Source organism: Alosa pseudoharengus, unplaced genomic scaffold (assembly GCF_046254945.1).
Source record: "Alosa pseudoharengus isolate Yale_2024_CS ecotype anadromous, Long Island Sound unplaced genomic scaffold, YU_APseudo_1.1 YU_APseudo_1.1_scf_8, whole genome shotgun sequence".
Lineage (NCBI taxonomy): Eukaryota > Metazoa > Chordata > Actinopteri > Clupeiformes > Clupeidae > Alosa > Alosa pseudoharengus.
In genome coordinates, this window is record NW_027468870.1 from 32,660,129 (window position 1) to 32,675,557 (window position 15,429).

Genomic DNA, 15,429 nt, shown 5'->3' on the forward strand with positions numbered 1-15,429 from the left:
AACCACTCATGCCCCAGAAAGGTCACGACACCATGTGAAATACCCGGCTGGTGTTGTTGCTCACACTAATATTCCGGCTGCTTCAGCTCTTGATGACGTGGTGGCGGTGATGGTGGTGGCGGTGGCGGTGGCGGTGGCGGCGTTAGCGACTGTAGCGTGGTGCGGCCGGCGAGACTCTGGGGACGCGGCGACCACCTCGCTGAAATATGTGTGATAATTACCCAGCGGTTAAGAGTGCGGTTTGGGCGAACGCGCGTGGGCTGCAGATGGATCTGCTGCTGCCAATACTCCCACGCAATTCGCCCGCCTGAAAAGCAGCTCGCGGGCCAGAGACAGAGCGGAGATACAGCTCAGCCCTAGAGGAGATGGAGCCTCCACCTCCCCGATGCCATCATTAACGGCAACGAGCAAATAGTGGAGGTGATGCAACATGCGATTGTGACGGTGGAGAAAGCCCAAAGCAGGGAAACGTGTTGCTCTCTGTGAGAGGCACTGTCCAACAATCAGACATGGATTGTTTCTCTTCCACTCATGATGAGTGATTTTAATTCCCATTCACTTTGTCCTATAAAGTTCACGTGACGTACAATGGATTAGAAGTATGATGGCCACCAAAAGTTGAAAGTCAGTGTCATCAGGACAAATAGATAATACAGTACAACCAGAGATGACATCTTGCCCTCAGGTTTAAAATCACTTCACCCCTTACTGATATAAAATGCTCTGTCCTGTGCAGCACATCCTTAGTCTATTATCAGATTAAATATTATTGCTTTGGTTAACCTCAGGTAAACCAAATGTAAAAGTTTGGAAACCTTAACATTATTGTATTCTGTTGGTAAGTAATCACACGGCTCTTACATAATGCTAATATGTTGCTCTGTTGATGCCTCTGTATATTCCGCCCCCTCAGCCCCACACGTAAACACTCACAGCTTGCACTATCTGTGCCACCTTACTGCCCTAACTGCTTAAACATACGGCGCACACAGACTGTTCTCTCCCATCTTATTTGTTTTTCTGTAAACACACACACACACACACACACACACACACACACACACACACACACACACACACACACACACACACACACACACAGAGAGAGCGATATTTAGAAGAGAGAGAGAGAGAGAGAAAGAACGAGAGAACGAGAGAGAAAAATCAATGCTTCATTCATTGCATTTTCATATATTGAAGCTGATATAGACAAGGATAAAATTGGAAGCTAAGTCTGATGCATGGTGTCTGTGTGTGTGTGTGTGTGTGTGTGTGTGTGTGTGTGTGTGTGTGTGTGTGTGTGTGTGTGTGTGTCGTGTGTGTGTGTGTGTGTGTAGGGGGTGGGCAACAAGTCATCTGAAGCATTGCCTTATGAAAGGAGAGTGGAAGATTTTTTTAATTTGTTCATTTCATCCATGTGGGACGGAGGAGTCTGTGTGGGAGGGAGGATTTCTCAGAGCTGTTAACCGCTGCAATGACATTAACTCTCACTTCCATTCAGTGAGCAGCACAGCCATTAAGCATGTCTGCATCCATCTTTCTCCATGTCTTTCTCTGTCTTTCTTTCTTCTTCAACATCCTTGTCTCTCTTTCTTTCTTTCTTCTTCAACATCCATGTCTCTCTTTCTCTCTGTTCTCTCTCTCTCTTTCTCTTTCTTTTTGTTTTCTGATCTCCTCTCTGACCCTCCATGTCTCGCTCTGTTCTCTCTCTCTTGCCACCCCCAGCCCGAAAATCTCCTCCTCGCCTCAAAGTCCAAAGGAGCCGCAGTGAAGCTGGCCGACTTTGGCCTGGCTATCGAAGTGGAGGGCGACCAGCAGGCGTGGTTTGGTAATGACTGACCATCACTGTGTCCCCATACTGTTTATTATAGGCTCAGTTAGTTTGTTAGTTTTGTTGTGTTGTTTTGTGATTGTGATGCAACAACCAGATGTGTCATTTTGGAAACACACCTGAGCACCATCTTTGATTGACAGGGATGCTTATTGAGGAGATGAATTGGATTTACTGGTGTCATGAAACAATCTGTAGTTAGATTAATGCTGAAAACTGAGTGTGGGAGGTAGAATGAGGGGGAGGGAGGAAGGGAGAGAGAATGGATTCAACAGAGAGATGAGGAGGGGGAGAGGGAGAATTGGTTGAACAAATAGAATTCCCTTGTTCCTGCTGCGTCTCTCTCCAGGAGTGTGACATGCCGGCAGCTCTCACAAAAGAGACCTTACAAGAGCACCTCTAGGGAAAGGGTTACAAAAGGGGCTTTATCCAACCGGAGCCTTCTCTGTCCACCAAACAAAAGTGTTATTAACTTAAAGATAGACAAACAAAGAGACCCTGATTACTGGACAGAAGTCACCTTATCACAGAACAGAGTGGAGACTGTGTCTGTTCCTAGAGAGATAAGGAAGCAGAAGGAGCAGAGGGACTCTTTTCACACCAGGAAGAGCACTGCGTCGGCAGCATGCAGAGGCCACTCTCCTGGCCTCAGAAGTGGGCAGAGTCCAGCTGTCTTGGCTGCCCAGAGAGGACAGGCTGTGCTGCCACTGTGATCAATGTGAAAAACACATAGAAATGATGGAAATAAATAACAGGTAGGAGTATTTCCCTAAAAGGAAGAAAAGGGATCAGAAGGAATGCACTGCTACAAATGCCATTCTTCCTACTACTGCTACTGATATTGCTATTGCTAGTACTACTACCACTACTACTGCTACTACTACTGCTACTACTACTACTACTACTACTACTACTACTACTACTACTACTACTACTAATACTACTACTGCTACTGCTACTACTACTACTACTACTGCTACTGCTACTACTACTACTACTAATGATGACAAGGATGGTGATGACGAAGATGATGCTGCTGATGATGCCACTGACAATGATGATGGCGATGGTGATGATGATGATTGACTCATATAATTTGATCATGATTCCCCCCCCGTTACTTTGATTATATTGGCAGATCTCTGTTGGTATGATTGACTTCTACTTTTACACCTTTGTGTATCTATCTTCTGGCGGTGGAGCTTGTTAAATTTAATAAAGGAGTGGCGAGTGGCTAGAGACAGGGCCAGCCGATCACGTCCTATTTTATTTATGAACCCCATTTCCAAGAGAAATAGAAATGTCAGAGGGCTCCATCCACCCTCATTAGTCTAGACGCCTGTGGAGGGTTCCCCTCGCACCAGGGCAGAGGCACATTTTTCTTCCCTCTGCTCCTTTGCAAACAAACTGACAGTCACCTTATGATCCCTGTTGTCAGGCTTGAAAGGTCACTCAAGATTAATAATGTTTGACCCATAATACCAATGAATGGGGTTGATGGGCCCCTCTATAAAGTCAATCCAAATAGTTTTTAGATCTTGATATTTCATATAGTTTTTTACCCCAGCATCATGTCTAGTAGTCTTCATTTCTCATTTGACGCTCATTTGATGAAATTATGCTTCAACATCTACACAGATATGTCACTGGTAGTTTTACCATCTACATGAGTTTCTATTTAAACGTTGTTATGAGTTATATCCTGGTCATTCTAATCAAATGCATTTGCCCCAAAAGAATGAGGTAATGTTCTTAATAATATTGACAGAAACTGCTCTGCTGCAGTTTAGTTCTCGTTCCATCAGTATGACCCACAGTAACCCCAACTGGACATGTGCGGCCCACTCTCCGAGACCTCTTAGCAACATTAGTCCGCCGCAACAAACGTTAATTTTTTTTTTGCAGTGCCCATTAACCGTAATGAGAAGATGTAGATGTTCTTGCACTCTAATATTGATGATGAGAAGAGGGATCAAATACAAAACCATTAGGCCTAGAAAAGCATTCTATTCTGTCTAATTTCCTGAGGTCAAAATCAGCATTATACAAGAACACTATGTTAAAGAAGCACTATGCAACAATTTTAGCAAAAATGACCTTAATTATGCAGGTTGAGAGTCGTTCTGATGGTTCTACAACACTTTCTGGGTCGTTTGGTGGGTGCTTCGTCTCCCCCTATCGGTTCTCCGCGGAAAAAACGAATATGCAACTTTCTGGACCCGGTCCGGGTAAATCCGGATGTGACTCAGCGGAAATATCCAATCGCGCCTCGAAAATGTAGTCAGATTGTAGTTTCGAAGAAGACTGCAAAACAGACGCCGACTTGGCTTTGTTGCTGTTGAAATTGTAAGTAGCCTACCATTGGGTGAACTTTGTCTTTGTAATGTGGTTTGATAGTCTCTTGAACAATGTGTTTGCTCGACCTTTTTGTTGTGAGCCCTGTATGTGTTTAGCTTGGTTTCTTGATGGCTAGCTCGCTAGCTAGTGGGCGTTTAGCGTAGCAGTCACTTGCTACCGAAGCTGCAGGGGGAGCTGTGTAGTGAAAAATGCGAGCCCAAATCCGGCGAAAACCCAGAAACAGTGAAGGAATAACCAGACCTGCATAGTGCTTCTTTAAGTGGGATAATTTGATACACTATATAGACAATAGTATTGGGATGCTTGCCATTACACCCACAGGAACTTCAATGACATCCCATTCTAAATCCATAGGTATTAATATGGAGTCCTCCCTGCTTTGCAGTTCTAACAGCTCCACTCAATTGGGAAGGATTTCCACAAGATTTTAGAGTATGGAAATGTTTGCACATTCATTCATTAGAGCATTTGTGAGGTCAGATACTGACATTGGACTGATGTTGGACAAGTAGGCCTTGCTTACAATCTCTCCTCTAGTTCATCCCAAAGGTGTGTGAAGCCATAGAGAAACCGGACTTTGACATACTACAAAGATTCAGTGGGAAGATGTGCATAAATTATGTGTGTGGCCGCAGGCTTTGCTGGGACACCTGGATACCTGTCTCCTGAGGTCCTGAGGAAAGACCCGTATGGCAAGGCTGTAGACCTGTGGGCGTGTGGTGAGTGCTACACTGTTCTTCTGTTTACAGTTTTCTCCTAACTTTTATCCTAACTCAGTTTACGTATGTCATCTGTGAAATTTTTGATTTGTGGACATATGTATGTATCCTGCAAGTCTCCACTGAAATGATCAATTAGCTTTATTCTGTTTTCTCTATATTACTCAGTATACAGTTGAGCACCATACTAGATCAGACAAGTACAGCATGGATTTAGAAGGCAGGCTGTACTGAGGTGTTTGTGAGGATAAACCAAAGGTGCGGGTAGCGCTTGCATGTCTAAACTCATTCCTGTTCAAGGACAGTTAAGGAAGCATGCTCCAGCTACCTTGTGTTTACTGCCAGCATTCACTCCAGTGATCCTGGAAATAGATGTGATTATAAACACGACACGTCGGCACGCTAGCAACACATAACCACTAAGAAATTGGAGTCTGTTATTTTTGTTGAATCACAGAATTTCAAATTGTTATGTCCTTCCGATGATGTGCATCAAAGAAAAAGCTTGTTTTTGTCAAAAGGAAGCCCCCCCCAACCCCCTGCCTCAGGGCCCCTTTAGAATTGTCATCCTTTGTCCCCATACAAGATGCCTGACTGCCTGTCTGTTCTGTGTAGCGTAGTGCATAGATATTAGAAAGCTAGATACCGCATTGCCTGTCGAGTTCTATTAGGTGGCATCGTAAACGCGGCCGCCATATTGCTGGGGGCAGCACCTTAATTGTCTTGCAGTCTTAAAACACTTGCAGGCAATCACAGACACCTGTCTGATTTCCAGTCGGAGTCACATGCTCCTCCATTGGCCTCCAGTGATTGTTGCCCCCACCAAGATGACGACGCTATTTACGTACGTTCTGGAGCCCAATGTGGTATCTAGCTTTCTAATATCTATGGCGTAGTGTCTGTGAGCGTTGAGAGGAAGAGGGGGCTCATGGGATACGTACAGAGACTAAAGGTTGAGGAGTGGGAAGCAGACACAGCTCCATGACTAGAGGCTGGTGCCCTCTAGTGCCCCCTGTGCCACAGGAGCTCACGACACGTGGGGCAGCGCTGCTGGCACGAGTAGGCTGGCTGTGGTGAACTCTCCACAATGCCACTCTGTGCACAGATAGTTCTAGATCATATCATGGCATACAGTCATTTCCTGTGTATTAGCCGCATTGTGTATAAACTGCAGAACAGTGTTTTATGTAAGTTAAAAAGGCAAAACCATATTAATACCATATTAACTGCCCCGTGTATTAACCTCATAGCTGAAGAAATTTTGCAAAATCAATGTATAAACCACGGCTAATAGTTGGGAAATTACGGTACTGTTCATGCAGCACTGAGATTATAGAGGGGATGTTAAAGGTGCTGTGTGCTTCTGGTGAAAGTTAGATGATATTTGAGCTCAGTGCTTCCTATTTTCAGATCTAGAACTGTATACAAACATTAGAGATTGTGTGTGTGTGTGTGTGTGTGGCAGGCAGCTAGAGGACCATGGTGAGTAAATGTACTGGATTAGGATTGCTTACTGTACCTTTGAGGGAAATAACAGGTCTTTAATAAACACTGTAACCAAAAACATCTTGTAAAGTGCAGGGTCCATGTTGACTCGAGAGCCCGAAATGCTGAAGTTGTCAGTAATCTTCCTGTGCTCACGGGGCATTGAGTTCAATCGGAGTCATTTCTACGGACTTTAACCTTTTTTTAGCTCATGTCTCGCCTCCCACGGTTAAAAGTAAATCTTCACTCTTCTAGGTGTGATATTGTACATCCTCCTCGTGGGCTACCCACCCTTCTGGGATGAAGACCAACACCGGCTGTATCAGCAGATCAAAGCCGGCGCCTATGATGTCAGTAAAAAGCCCACTGAGTCTCTGAATGAATTTATTCATTTTTGTATGAAATATCAATTTGCATTTCAGAATTATGCAATGCACCATTGTCTTTTCAACTAGAGGAGAGAGCTTGCAGGCATTGCATTTGAAATTGAAACGTATCAGTCCGTCCAGACTCACTTGACATAAGCAGTCTGCTAAAAGCTATTACCAAGAAAAGAGGAAGTGTTCTGGTCTTTTTAGAATGCAGGAGAATACAGTGAAAATGACGACAACTTTAATCATCTATAATGCTACTTGATAAGAATCTTTTTCTTCTCGAGTTTTTATTAAAATTTTAAATTATTCATTTTATCATTAACTATTTAACAAGGTAAATATTTGAACATCATTCATAATGAGGCCTCTTCATTCATAAGAAAAGCAAATATTAAGGCTTCATATACTGTGAAAGTGTTGAATATACTTCACATGCATGTGCAGTTCCATTTAAACGTACCCTTCTGCTCTCTTTTGTCCATGTTATCTTTCCTGCTGCACAGTTCCCATCACCCGAGTGGGATACTGTAACCCCCGAAGCAAAGGACCTTATTAACAAGATGTTGACCATCAACCCTGCCAAGCGCATCACTGCCTCCGAGGCCCTCAAACATCCATGGATCTCGGTAAGTTCTCCCCTGTCAGAGCCTATGGACTGGAACGGCATCAGCACCTTCCCTCCTGAGTTTCCACTTCAGCTGTCCTCATCGTTATAGATCCGCCAGCTGTGGTCATAAAAGGTCCATCTCCCCAGAATATATTTGTGCAGTTCTCTAATGTTTAAATGTGTAAATATGTTCCATGCAAGTAAGCGGTTGAACAAATTGAATCCATTAATGCCATTGCAACCTCTAATGTAAATGTTGAAATGTAAGTGATTTTTTATTAGTGCTGTTATCTCTTGTGGAGCTAATCCTGTGTGTGTGTGTGTGTGTGTGTGTGTGTGTGTGTGTGTGCGTGCGTGCGTGTCTCTCTTCTCCACAGCACCGCTCTACCGTGGCCTCCTGCATGCACAGACAGGAGACCGTGGAATGCCTGAAGAAGTTCAACGCTCGCCGGAAGCTGAAGGTAAACACTCTCCAGCGTCGACGCTCCTCGGTGGGAACTCACTGACACAGCGTGCACTCATTCCCACAGCCTGTTTTACAGAAACGTGAAAAAAGGCCCCCCTCACATAAGTCATCTATACTGACAGGCACCCTATTCATTTTTTTGCTCTACCCTGCACAAGGATGTGACACCTGTCTAGGTATGAGAGATTGAGCCTTGAGTCCGAGGTGATAATTTATCAAACAAAGCAGAGGAAAGAAAGTTTCCTTCCACTGATTTAACGCCTTAGCTTTGTTTACTTTTCAGGTGTTCATCATTCTTGTGCAGTCCAGATGGGAGCTCTATAAATGACTATCCTGAGGCAGCGACAGTGTAAAGCTGTCGTGTGTGGCACAGTGCTGGTGTGAAAATGAATCCTGACAGTATTAGACAGCACATTACGGGCCCTTATTTATAACACGTTACATACAGTAGATCACTCTCATCCTCCAGTCATTCTGTTTTGACTCAGATGCATAACATGGATTAAGGTTGCACTGGAGTCATGAAACATTTGGCTGAATTAAAAGACATGCCAGGGGGCATAGCTAGTGGCCATTGGTCTAGGTCATATTTGAAGTGACAGGATCAGCTCATAGCTCATGTTATGAAAACTGAGCTGAGGTCATTCTAAGGCTAAACAGAGAGAGTGAATCATTCTTTTAGTCCCTCGTAGAGGCCTATGGCTCTCGGCTTAGTCCACTTTATCCACATCACTTGATGAAATGGATCGGAATCCAACATTTCCTCCAAGCTCAACAGAGGGCACATGGCAGAGATCAGCTTTAGGGTGAAACTGCTGGTCTTGTCATGATCACCCCTGCTCCTCTCTGCCTAACATGGTTTTGCATCGAGTATGACCACATCCCCTTCTCATTTTCTCAGCATTGCTGTCCCTGAGTCAAGTCAAGTCAGTTTTATTTGTATAGCGCATTTAACATGCACAGAGTGCAACCCAAAGAGCCTGAGAGCATAAACCCATGCACACACACACACACACACACACACACACACACACACACACACACACACACACACATAGACACACACACTCTTCATAATTCCTTCATGATGTAAATTGTTCTATCCTTTCATCCAGGGTGCAATTCTCACCACGATGTTGGCTACCCGCAACTTTTCAGGTAAGTCTCTTCCCCTAAAAAAGTGCTGTCCTTGACAGTCAGTAGACTCCACTCTGTAACGTGCTGGTTAACTTTAAATTGGACGCCTTCAAAGAACTCTTTCTCAACACTTTCAATCCCATCCTCCCCCACTAGAGTCATCAGTTCCATCTGTACTGTTCCCTATCGAAATTTATATGAGAAATCCCACCCCACTCCTGCACCCATTCTGTTGTGTGCTTAGTTGTAGATAATGTGATGGAGTGAAGTAGCCCTGGCCTTGTGTTGGGTGCTTAGTTGTAGATAATGTGATGGAGTGGAGTAGCCCTGGCCTTGTGTTGGGTGCTTAGTTGTAGATAATGTGATGGAGTGGAGTAGCCCTGGCCTTGTGTTGGGTGCTTAGTTGTAGATAATGTGATGGAGTGGAGTAGCCCTGGCCTTGTGTTGGGTGCTTAGTTGTAGATAATGTGATGGAGTGGAGTAGCCCTGGCCTTGTGTTGGGTGCTTATTAAAATGTGGGTTGAACCATCTGTTGAGAGTCTCTACTTTCTCTCTTGCTCTCTCACTCTTTCTTTTTTTCTGTCTCTCTCTCTCTCTTTCCCTCTCTCATCGCTCAGTCTCTCTCTTACTCTTTTTGTCTCTCTCTTTCTCTCTCCCCCTTTCTCTCTTTCTCTCTGTTTATGTCGCCGAGTGCTTTCAGTGGTGGCTGCCATGGAATTCGCCACTGCTGGGGTGCAGCATATGGTGCTCCCTGCATCCTCCCTCCGCATGTGTGTGAGTGTGTGTGTGGTGTCGGGTTGGTGCGCTGCGACTGACTGCAAAATGTGTGTAACCGACACCCCGCTCCGATTTGCAGGCGGTGGTGCGGCGGCTCTCTGACTCACAGTGGCCAGGCACCGAGCCCCACCGTGCCAAACGCCGCGTGCCCTATCAATCTCTATCTGGACGCTGGCCCGTACCATGACAGCCCGACACTTTAGCTCGTGTAGCATAGCGCTGGCCCGTACCATGACAGCCCGATACTTTAGCTCGCGTAGCATAGCGTAGCATAGCGAGCATGGAGAATTACTGAGGTGGCTTAGGCAGGGGTGTCGAACTAGGGGTAAAAGTGGGACTGATTACCAGGGCCCCAAGGGGGGAGAGGGCCCTATGCATAGGGCCCAGGATCTTGTGCTACACCCCTGGGCTTAGGTGGAATGCTTTAGTTCTGTGTAATCGGCTTGTAGTGTGCAGTGGCTGTAGTGTAAGTGGCTGGCATGGAAGTGAGAGGTGTGATTATTTAAGACGTTAAGAGTGACGTTCATGAGCACACACACACACTCAGCAAACGCTCATAAACACTCACACTATCGCAGGCTCTGCTTACACTCACACTCATAAACTCTCTCTATCTATCTCTAACACTCATGAGCAGACTCAGGCTCTCTCAGTTTCACACACACACATGCCACACACATACACATACACATACACATACACATACACATACACATACACATACACATACACATACACATACACATACACATACACATACACATACATGCTACACACATGCAACACACACAGAACTGCCAGGGAGTTCTGGATTGAAGCCAAATTCTCCAAGCCCATGACCCCTCTACATCTTTCTTTGGCCAAGCCATGTCCCCACCCATAAGCTGGGTCATTCATCCTTTAGCCTACTGACTGGCTGTCTATCTTTACCTCCATGGAGCAATAGAGGAAGCCGCTGCACAGAGATTTATAGGCAGATTGCTGCCATGGTCTATTTATACTGCCACTATTAAAACCACTTGCTCCACTGTTTCTCATTGTCCTGCCTCGGTCTTTTTATAATATGAACAGTCTTCGCTACGACTATTCAGTCTACATGGACAGGGGGGTAGACATTGCATATCGCTCAATTGTATTGTTACTTTGCGAATGTTAATAGTAGAGTAGGTTACTATTCTCTGGCCCCTGGTTAAAAATGTAACCTGGTGGCCCTTTGGCCAGTGTCTGCTGTCTCCTGAGAGTGTCCCCCACCGAAGTCCAGGTCCAGGGGAACCCCCGCTAGCCTGGCGCGGCAGCCGCTCCTCCCAGCAACAGAGGGGGCGATGGGGTCACGAGGCCAAAGGGGCGATGGATCAGACTACGCCCCTTGCCACTGACAGGCCAGACTACATGTAGCATATGCCAGAGCAGGCGCTAAAATTAGCCAACATGTCAATGAGAGTCCAAACAGGAGGGGAAACACCCCGGCCGGGCTCATTCTCTGGGGTTGGGCCTAAGATCAACGAGTGGCACACACGCGGGCGCTAGGGAATAGGGAGAGAGGGAGAAATGGAATGACAGAGAGACTTCGATGAAAACTGGACAGAGGGGTATTGGTTGCTGTGGTCACAGGCACAGTTTGGGCGGTGAAGGACTTACCCAGGAATGCATCTGCGCTTGGGTTCCTATCTCAAGTGCTCCTATATCTGGGACACGTCCCATCCACTCGGCCACAATCCACAAACGCTGGAGCAGCGTCTCCAGGCCACAAGGCCAAGAATAGGCTGACTGACTGGACACTTTAGGTTGATTGACCTGATTGAACTGATTGGGAGACGTATATCCCCCCACAGGAGTTTGGGATTGACTTCTGGAGTGTTGTCAAAAAGACTATGGGACGGTGAACAACCCCTGCGCTGGCTGGAGCCCAATACGAACGTTTTTTTGGCCTCCCTTGGCGTTAGATTGGCGTTTTTTTTGTTTTGGTTTCTTTGTTGTTGTCTGTTGGTGGGCAGTTTGCGTTTAGCGGAAGAGTTTCCCTGACGGACGGAGGAGGACTGTCTGCCATGCCCTTTGCCCTGCTCTTCTGGGCGTTCATGCCCTTCCTGATCGCTCTCGCCCTCTTTGTCTTTGTGTCCCGCACAGGAGGCAAGACCGGCGCTGGCAAGAAGACGGATGGCGTGAAGGTAGGGATGGGTCACACTCGCAGACCAAGCCGCTCGGTGGGCTTCGGGTGGCTAGCCTGTTCAGTGACCACACACAGAGATGCCACAGAGGCAGAATACTGCGCTGTTTTGTACTCTCTCACATCCCATTTTTTTTATAATGTATTTTCAAAGCCTGTAGGTTATTTTCATATTTGTGTCCTGTAAGTTGTTAAAAGTACGCCATCATGACTGCCAGCCAAAACAGGTTCCAGAAATAGTTCCTTTCAGTAAGCAAACAGCTTCAAGTTTCCTGAAACATAGTAAACAAAACTAAACAGGAGAGATCATATTAAGATTGAGAATCTCTAACTTTTATTGATGGTCGTAACACTAAAACGCTCTCAGAGAAGCCAGGCTTATGTGTGAATTTGTTATCAGTGTTAAGGGTTCACTGAACAGTGTTGCTTCGCTGCTGCCATGCCATATGTCTTCCACAGTTGGCTCTGTTATCTTGATGGATGGCTCCTCAGTGGGTGCTGTCGCAGCACTTATGTCTTAACTGTAGCCTTTGGCGCTGGTGCTGTGCTGTGTGACTGCAGAGACACATGACCATGAGCTGCATGCAGAAGAATGCTGTTTACTTTCTTGTTTACATATCCTGCTGCATGCTATATAACATGTTTACTTTCTTGTTTACATATCCTGCTGCATGCTATAGAACATGTTTAGCACCCCATGGCGTTAGTCATCACAGCTGGTTTATGGACTGTTTGTTTTTTAAATGTTCCTAAAATGGTTTGACCACATGCATAGCATTATTTGAGTGTGTGTGTGTGTGTGTGTGTGTGTGTGTGTGTGTGTGTGTGTGTGTGTGTGTGTGTGTCTGTACATATACCTGTGTATGTGTTTGTTTTTTGGTATGGGTGTATGGGGTATGAGTGTGTGAGTTTGTGCGTGCATGTTTGTATTTATTTGTGTGGGTTTTTGTCGGTGTATGCCTCCGTGTGTGTGTGTGTGTGTGTATGTGTGTGTGTGTGTTTGTTTGTGTGTGTGTGTGTGTGTGTGTGTGTGTGTGTGTGTGTGTGTGTGTGTGTGTGTGTGTGTGTGTGTGTATATATGTATGTATGTGTGTGTGTGTGTGTGTTTGTGTGTGTGTGTGTGTATCAGTGTTGCGCGGGTTTGGTCACAAGTGGCCCGCGGTCGCCCGATATTTTAATCAACCCGACCGCAACTCGGACCGCGAATATTAATTAGGACAAAATTCTACCCGACCCGCGATCCGACCCGCTTATTTACAAAAGGTGTGCTTTTGGTTATACCCTGCATGCAGTGTGACAGTATAGGCCATTTCTGTAAATCAAACTAATTAATTTGCGAAACTTTATGCAGTAGAACTACACGCAGTAAGCATGCAGGACATAATGTTTGCGCAGGAGAAAGAATGAGAATAAGAGCGCAAGCACGCACGCAACCACCAAGGATTAGAACACTAGGATAAGATTTGAAGGCCATGGACATACATCTTTCTTTCGAAAACAGAAATGTGAGCAAGGTAGGCAAGAGAGATACATTGCTGGTCAAAACGTTAGCGTAAGAACTGGTTTATAATGCTGAATGAAGCACAAAGCTTTACTAAAGCACATCCACTGTTTAAAGTCACAAACACAACGAACTAAGGTAACTTTTATGCATGCGCGAACCTATAGCCTACATACTGGTAGATATGGCTGTCTGTGCCATAACATTTATTCCTGCAGGCTGCCCGTTTTGGCTGTCATACTTTTAAATGGCTTCGCAAGAAGTAGGCCTATAGACCATAACTTGTACTACTGTCATCTTCTTTAAGAACTTTTCCCAATATTTCCCATAGCCTATATCGCTTTCCCTGAAGGGGTGTCTTTATTATTTTAACTCGCGTCTTCAGCTTCTTTACTGTTGACTTTACTGTATTGATGCTAGCCTTCTCGTGATTTTCTAAGTAGGCCTATTTGTAGAAAATATATATTTAATTAATTTTAACTGACCCGTCCGCAAATGACCCGAATATCATTAAAATATTTTGTTTATGACTCATAACCGCGGGTGACCGCGGTCATCCACGGGCAACCGCTTCATTTCGGGCAGACCGCGCAAGGTGTGTATGCGTGTGTGTGTGTGTGTGTGTGTGTGTGTGTGTGTGTGTGTGTGTGTGTGTGTGTGTCTGCAACAGCACCTCACCCGCATGGCTGCTGATGTCCCCATGTGTCAGCTGAGTAAAGGCCATGGGGCCGGATGGTGGATTAGTGGGGAATGCCACCGGACCCCGAGTGGAGTAGCCACACACTCTCCCCCTTATCAAAGGCATTCCTCGCTGCCCACAGCTCTGCCACCTTCTTCCAAAAAGAAGGGCGACGACATTATGACCACCACAATCTGCTGAGGCACACACACCCGCAGACACACACACACACTCTCAGACACACACACACAAACACACACACACACACACACACACACTCACACACACTCACACACCAAAACCAACCTGAACCTGCCTCGTCCACATCCGGAGCGTAGCATGGAGGTGTCTCTCGCCTCCCTCTGCCACGTCTTGGCCTCGGCGTCCATCTCGTTCTGTGTGTTCCTGTTTAACCTCTTCTCGTTTCTCTTCCAGAAAAGGAAGTCCAGTTCCAGTGTCCAGCTGATGGTGAGTCTGATAACCGCCCCCACCCCTCCTCCTCCCATCCTTCTGGCCGAACCCTCGCCGCTGCGCTCCTTCTCTCTCTCTCTCTCTCTCTCTCTCTCTCCCTCTCTCTCTCTCTCTCTCTCTCTTACTACTTTCCATCTAACAGAAGGAAAGTGACTGAAAAATAGCATTCGCTTTAAAATATAAAACCCAAACAAATCACCCAACCCAACCACTGACCGACCGACCGGTCAGTGAGTCAAATGAAACAAACTCATGCCGTCATTTCAAATGGAGCTGGACTTTCTTTTTGGCGTGGACATCTCATCTCTAATGTTTGCCAAATGCCGCTGCTTTGTGTTGATTCTGTGCGCACTAACAGAGGGCTCACTGAGGGGACAAGACATCACTGCTGTTGTAGATGTCTCTGTCCTCCTTCCCTCCTGTGTAATGACTGATCTCTCTAACCAACCCCCCCCCCCCCCTTCCCCAAATAATCCAAGAGACTGTTTTCTTTTGAAGGCACAGGAGAGAAGATTTTTGGAGCGGTTTGACTTAACTCTCTGGATTTGGCGCCTCACTTCAGCTCTTGCTTGTGGAGAGAAACACACATACACCTAGACACACACACACACCTTGTGCAGTTCTGTTGAAACTCTCAAATGGTTTGTGTGTCATTTCCAGGAATCATCAGAAAGCACTAACACCACCATTGAGGACGAGGACACTCGAGGTACAGTCATCTTTTTTTTCCTCTGTGGCTTTCTGTGGTAGTCTTACAGGAGGGAAGCTTGGAATACAGTTTTGCATTTTTATAATACGGACATTTTGTCCAAGAGTTTTGATACTATAGTACTGTATATTCTATCTTTTCCTTTGAGGAA

At 45.7% G+C, this 15,429-nt stretch overlaps 1 protein-coding gene across 1 annotated transcript in view; it reads left to right on the forward strand.

Moving 5' to 3' along the window:
- Nucleotides 1-15,429, forward strand: part of camk2a (calcium/calmodulin-dependent protein kinase II alpha) — a 44,939-nt gene that overhangs the window by 19,443 nt on the left and 10,067 nt on the right. Inside the window, exons 7-15 of the mRNA XM_076275306.1 lie at nt 1,726-1,828; nt 4,825-4,908; nt 6,649-6,743; nt 7,271-7,393; nt 7,752-7,835; nt 8,956-8,998; nt 11,879-11,919; nt 14,534-14,566; nt 15,230-15,278. Of these exons, the coding sequence (XP_076131421.1) occupies nt 1,726-1,828; nt 4,825-4,908; nt 6,649-6,743; nt 7,271-7,393; nt 7,752-7,835; nt 8,956-8,998; nt 11,879-11,919; nt 14,534-14,566; nt 15,230-15,278 (655 nt within the window). The remainder of the gene's footprint in view (nt 1-1,725; nt 1,829-4,824; nt 4,909-6,648; nt 6,744-7,270; nt 7,394-7,751; nt 7,836-8,955; nt 8,999-11,878; nt 11,920-14,533; nt 14,567-15,229; nt 15,279-15,429) is intronic.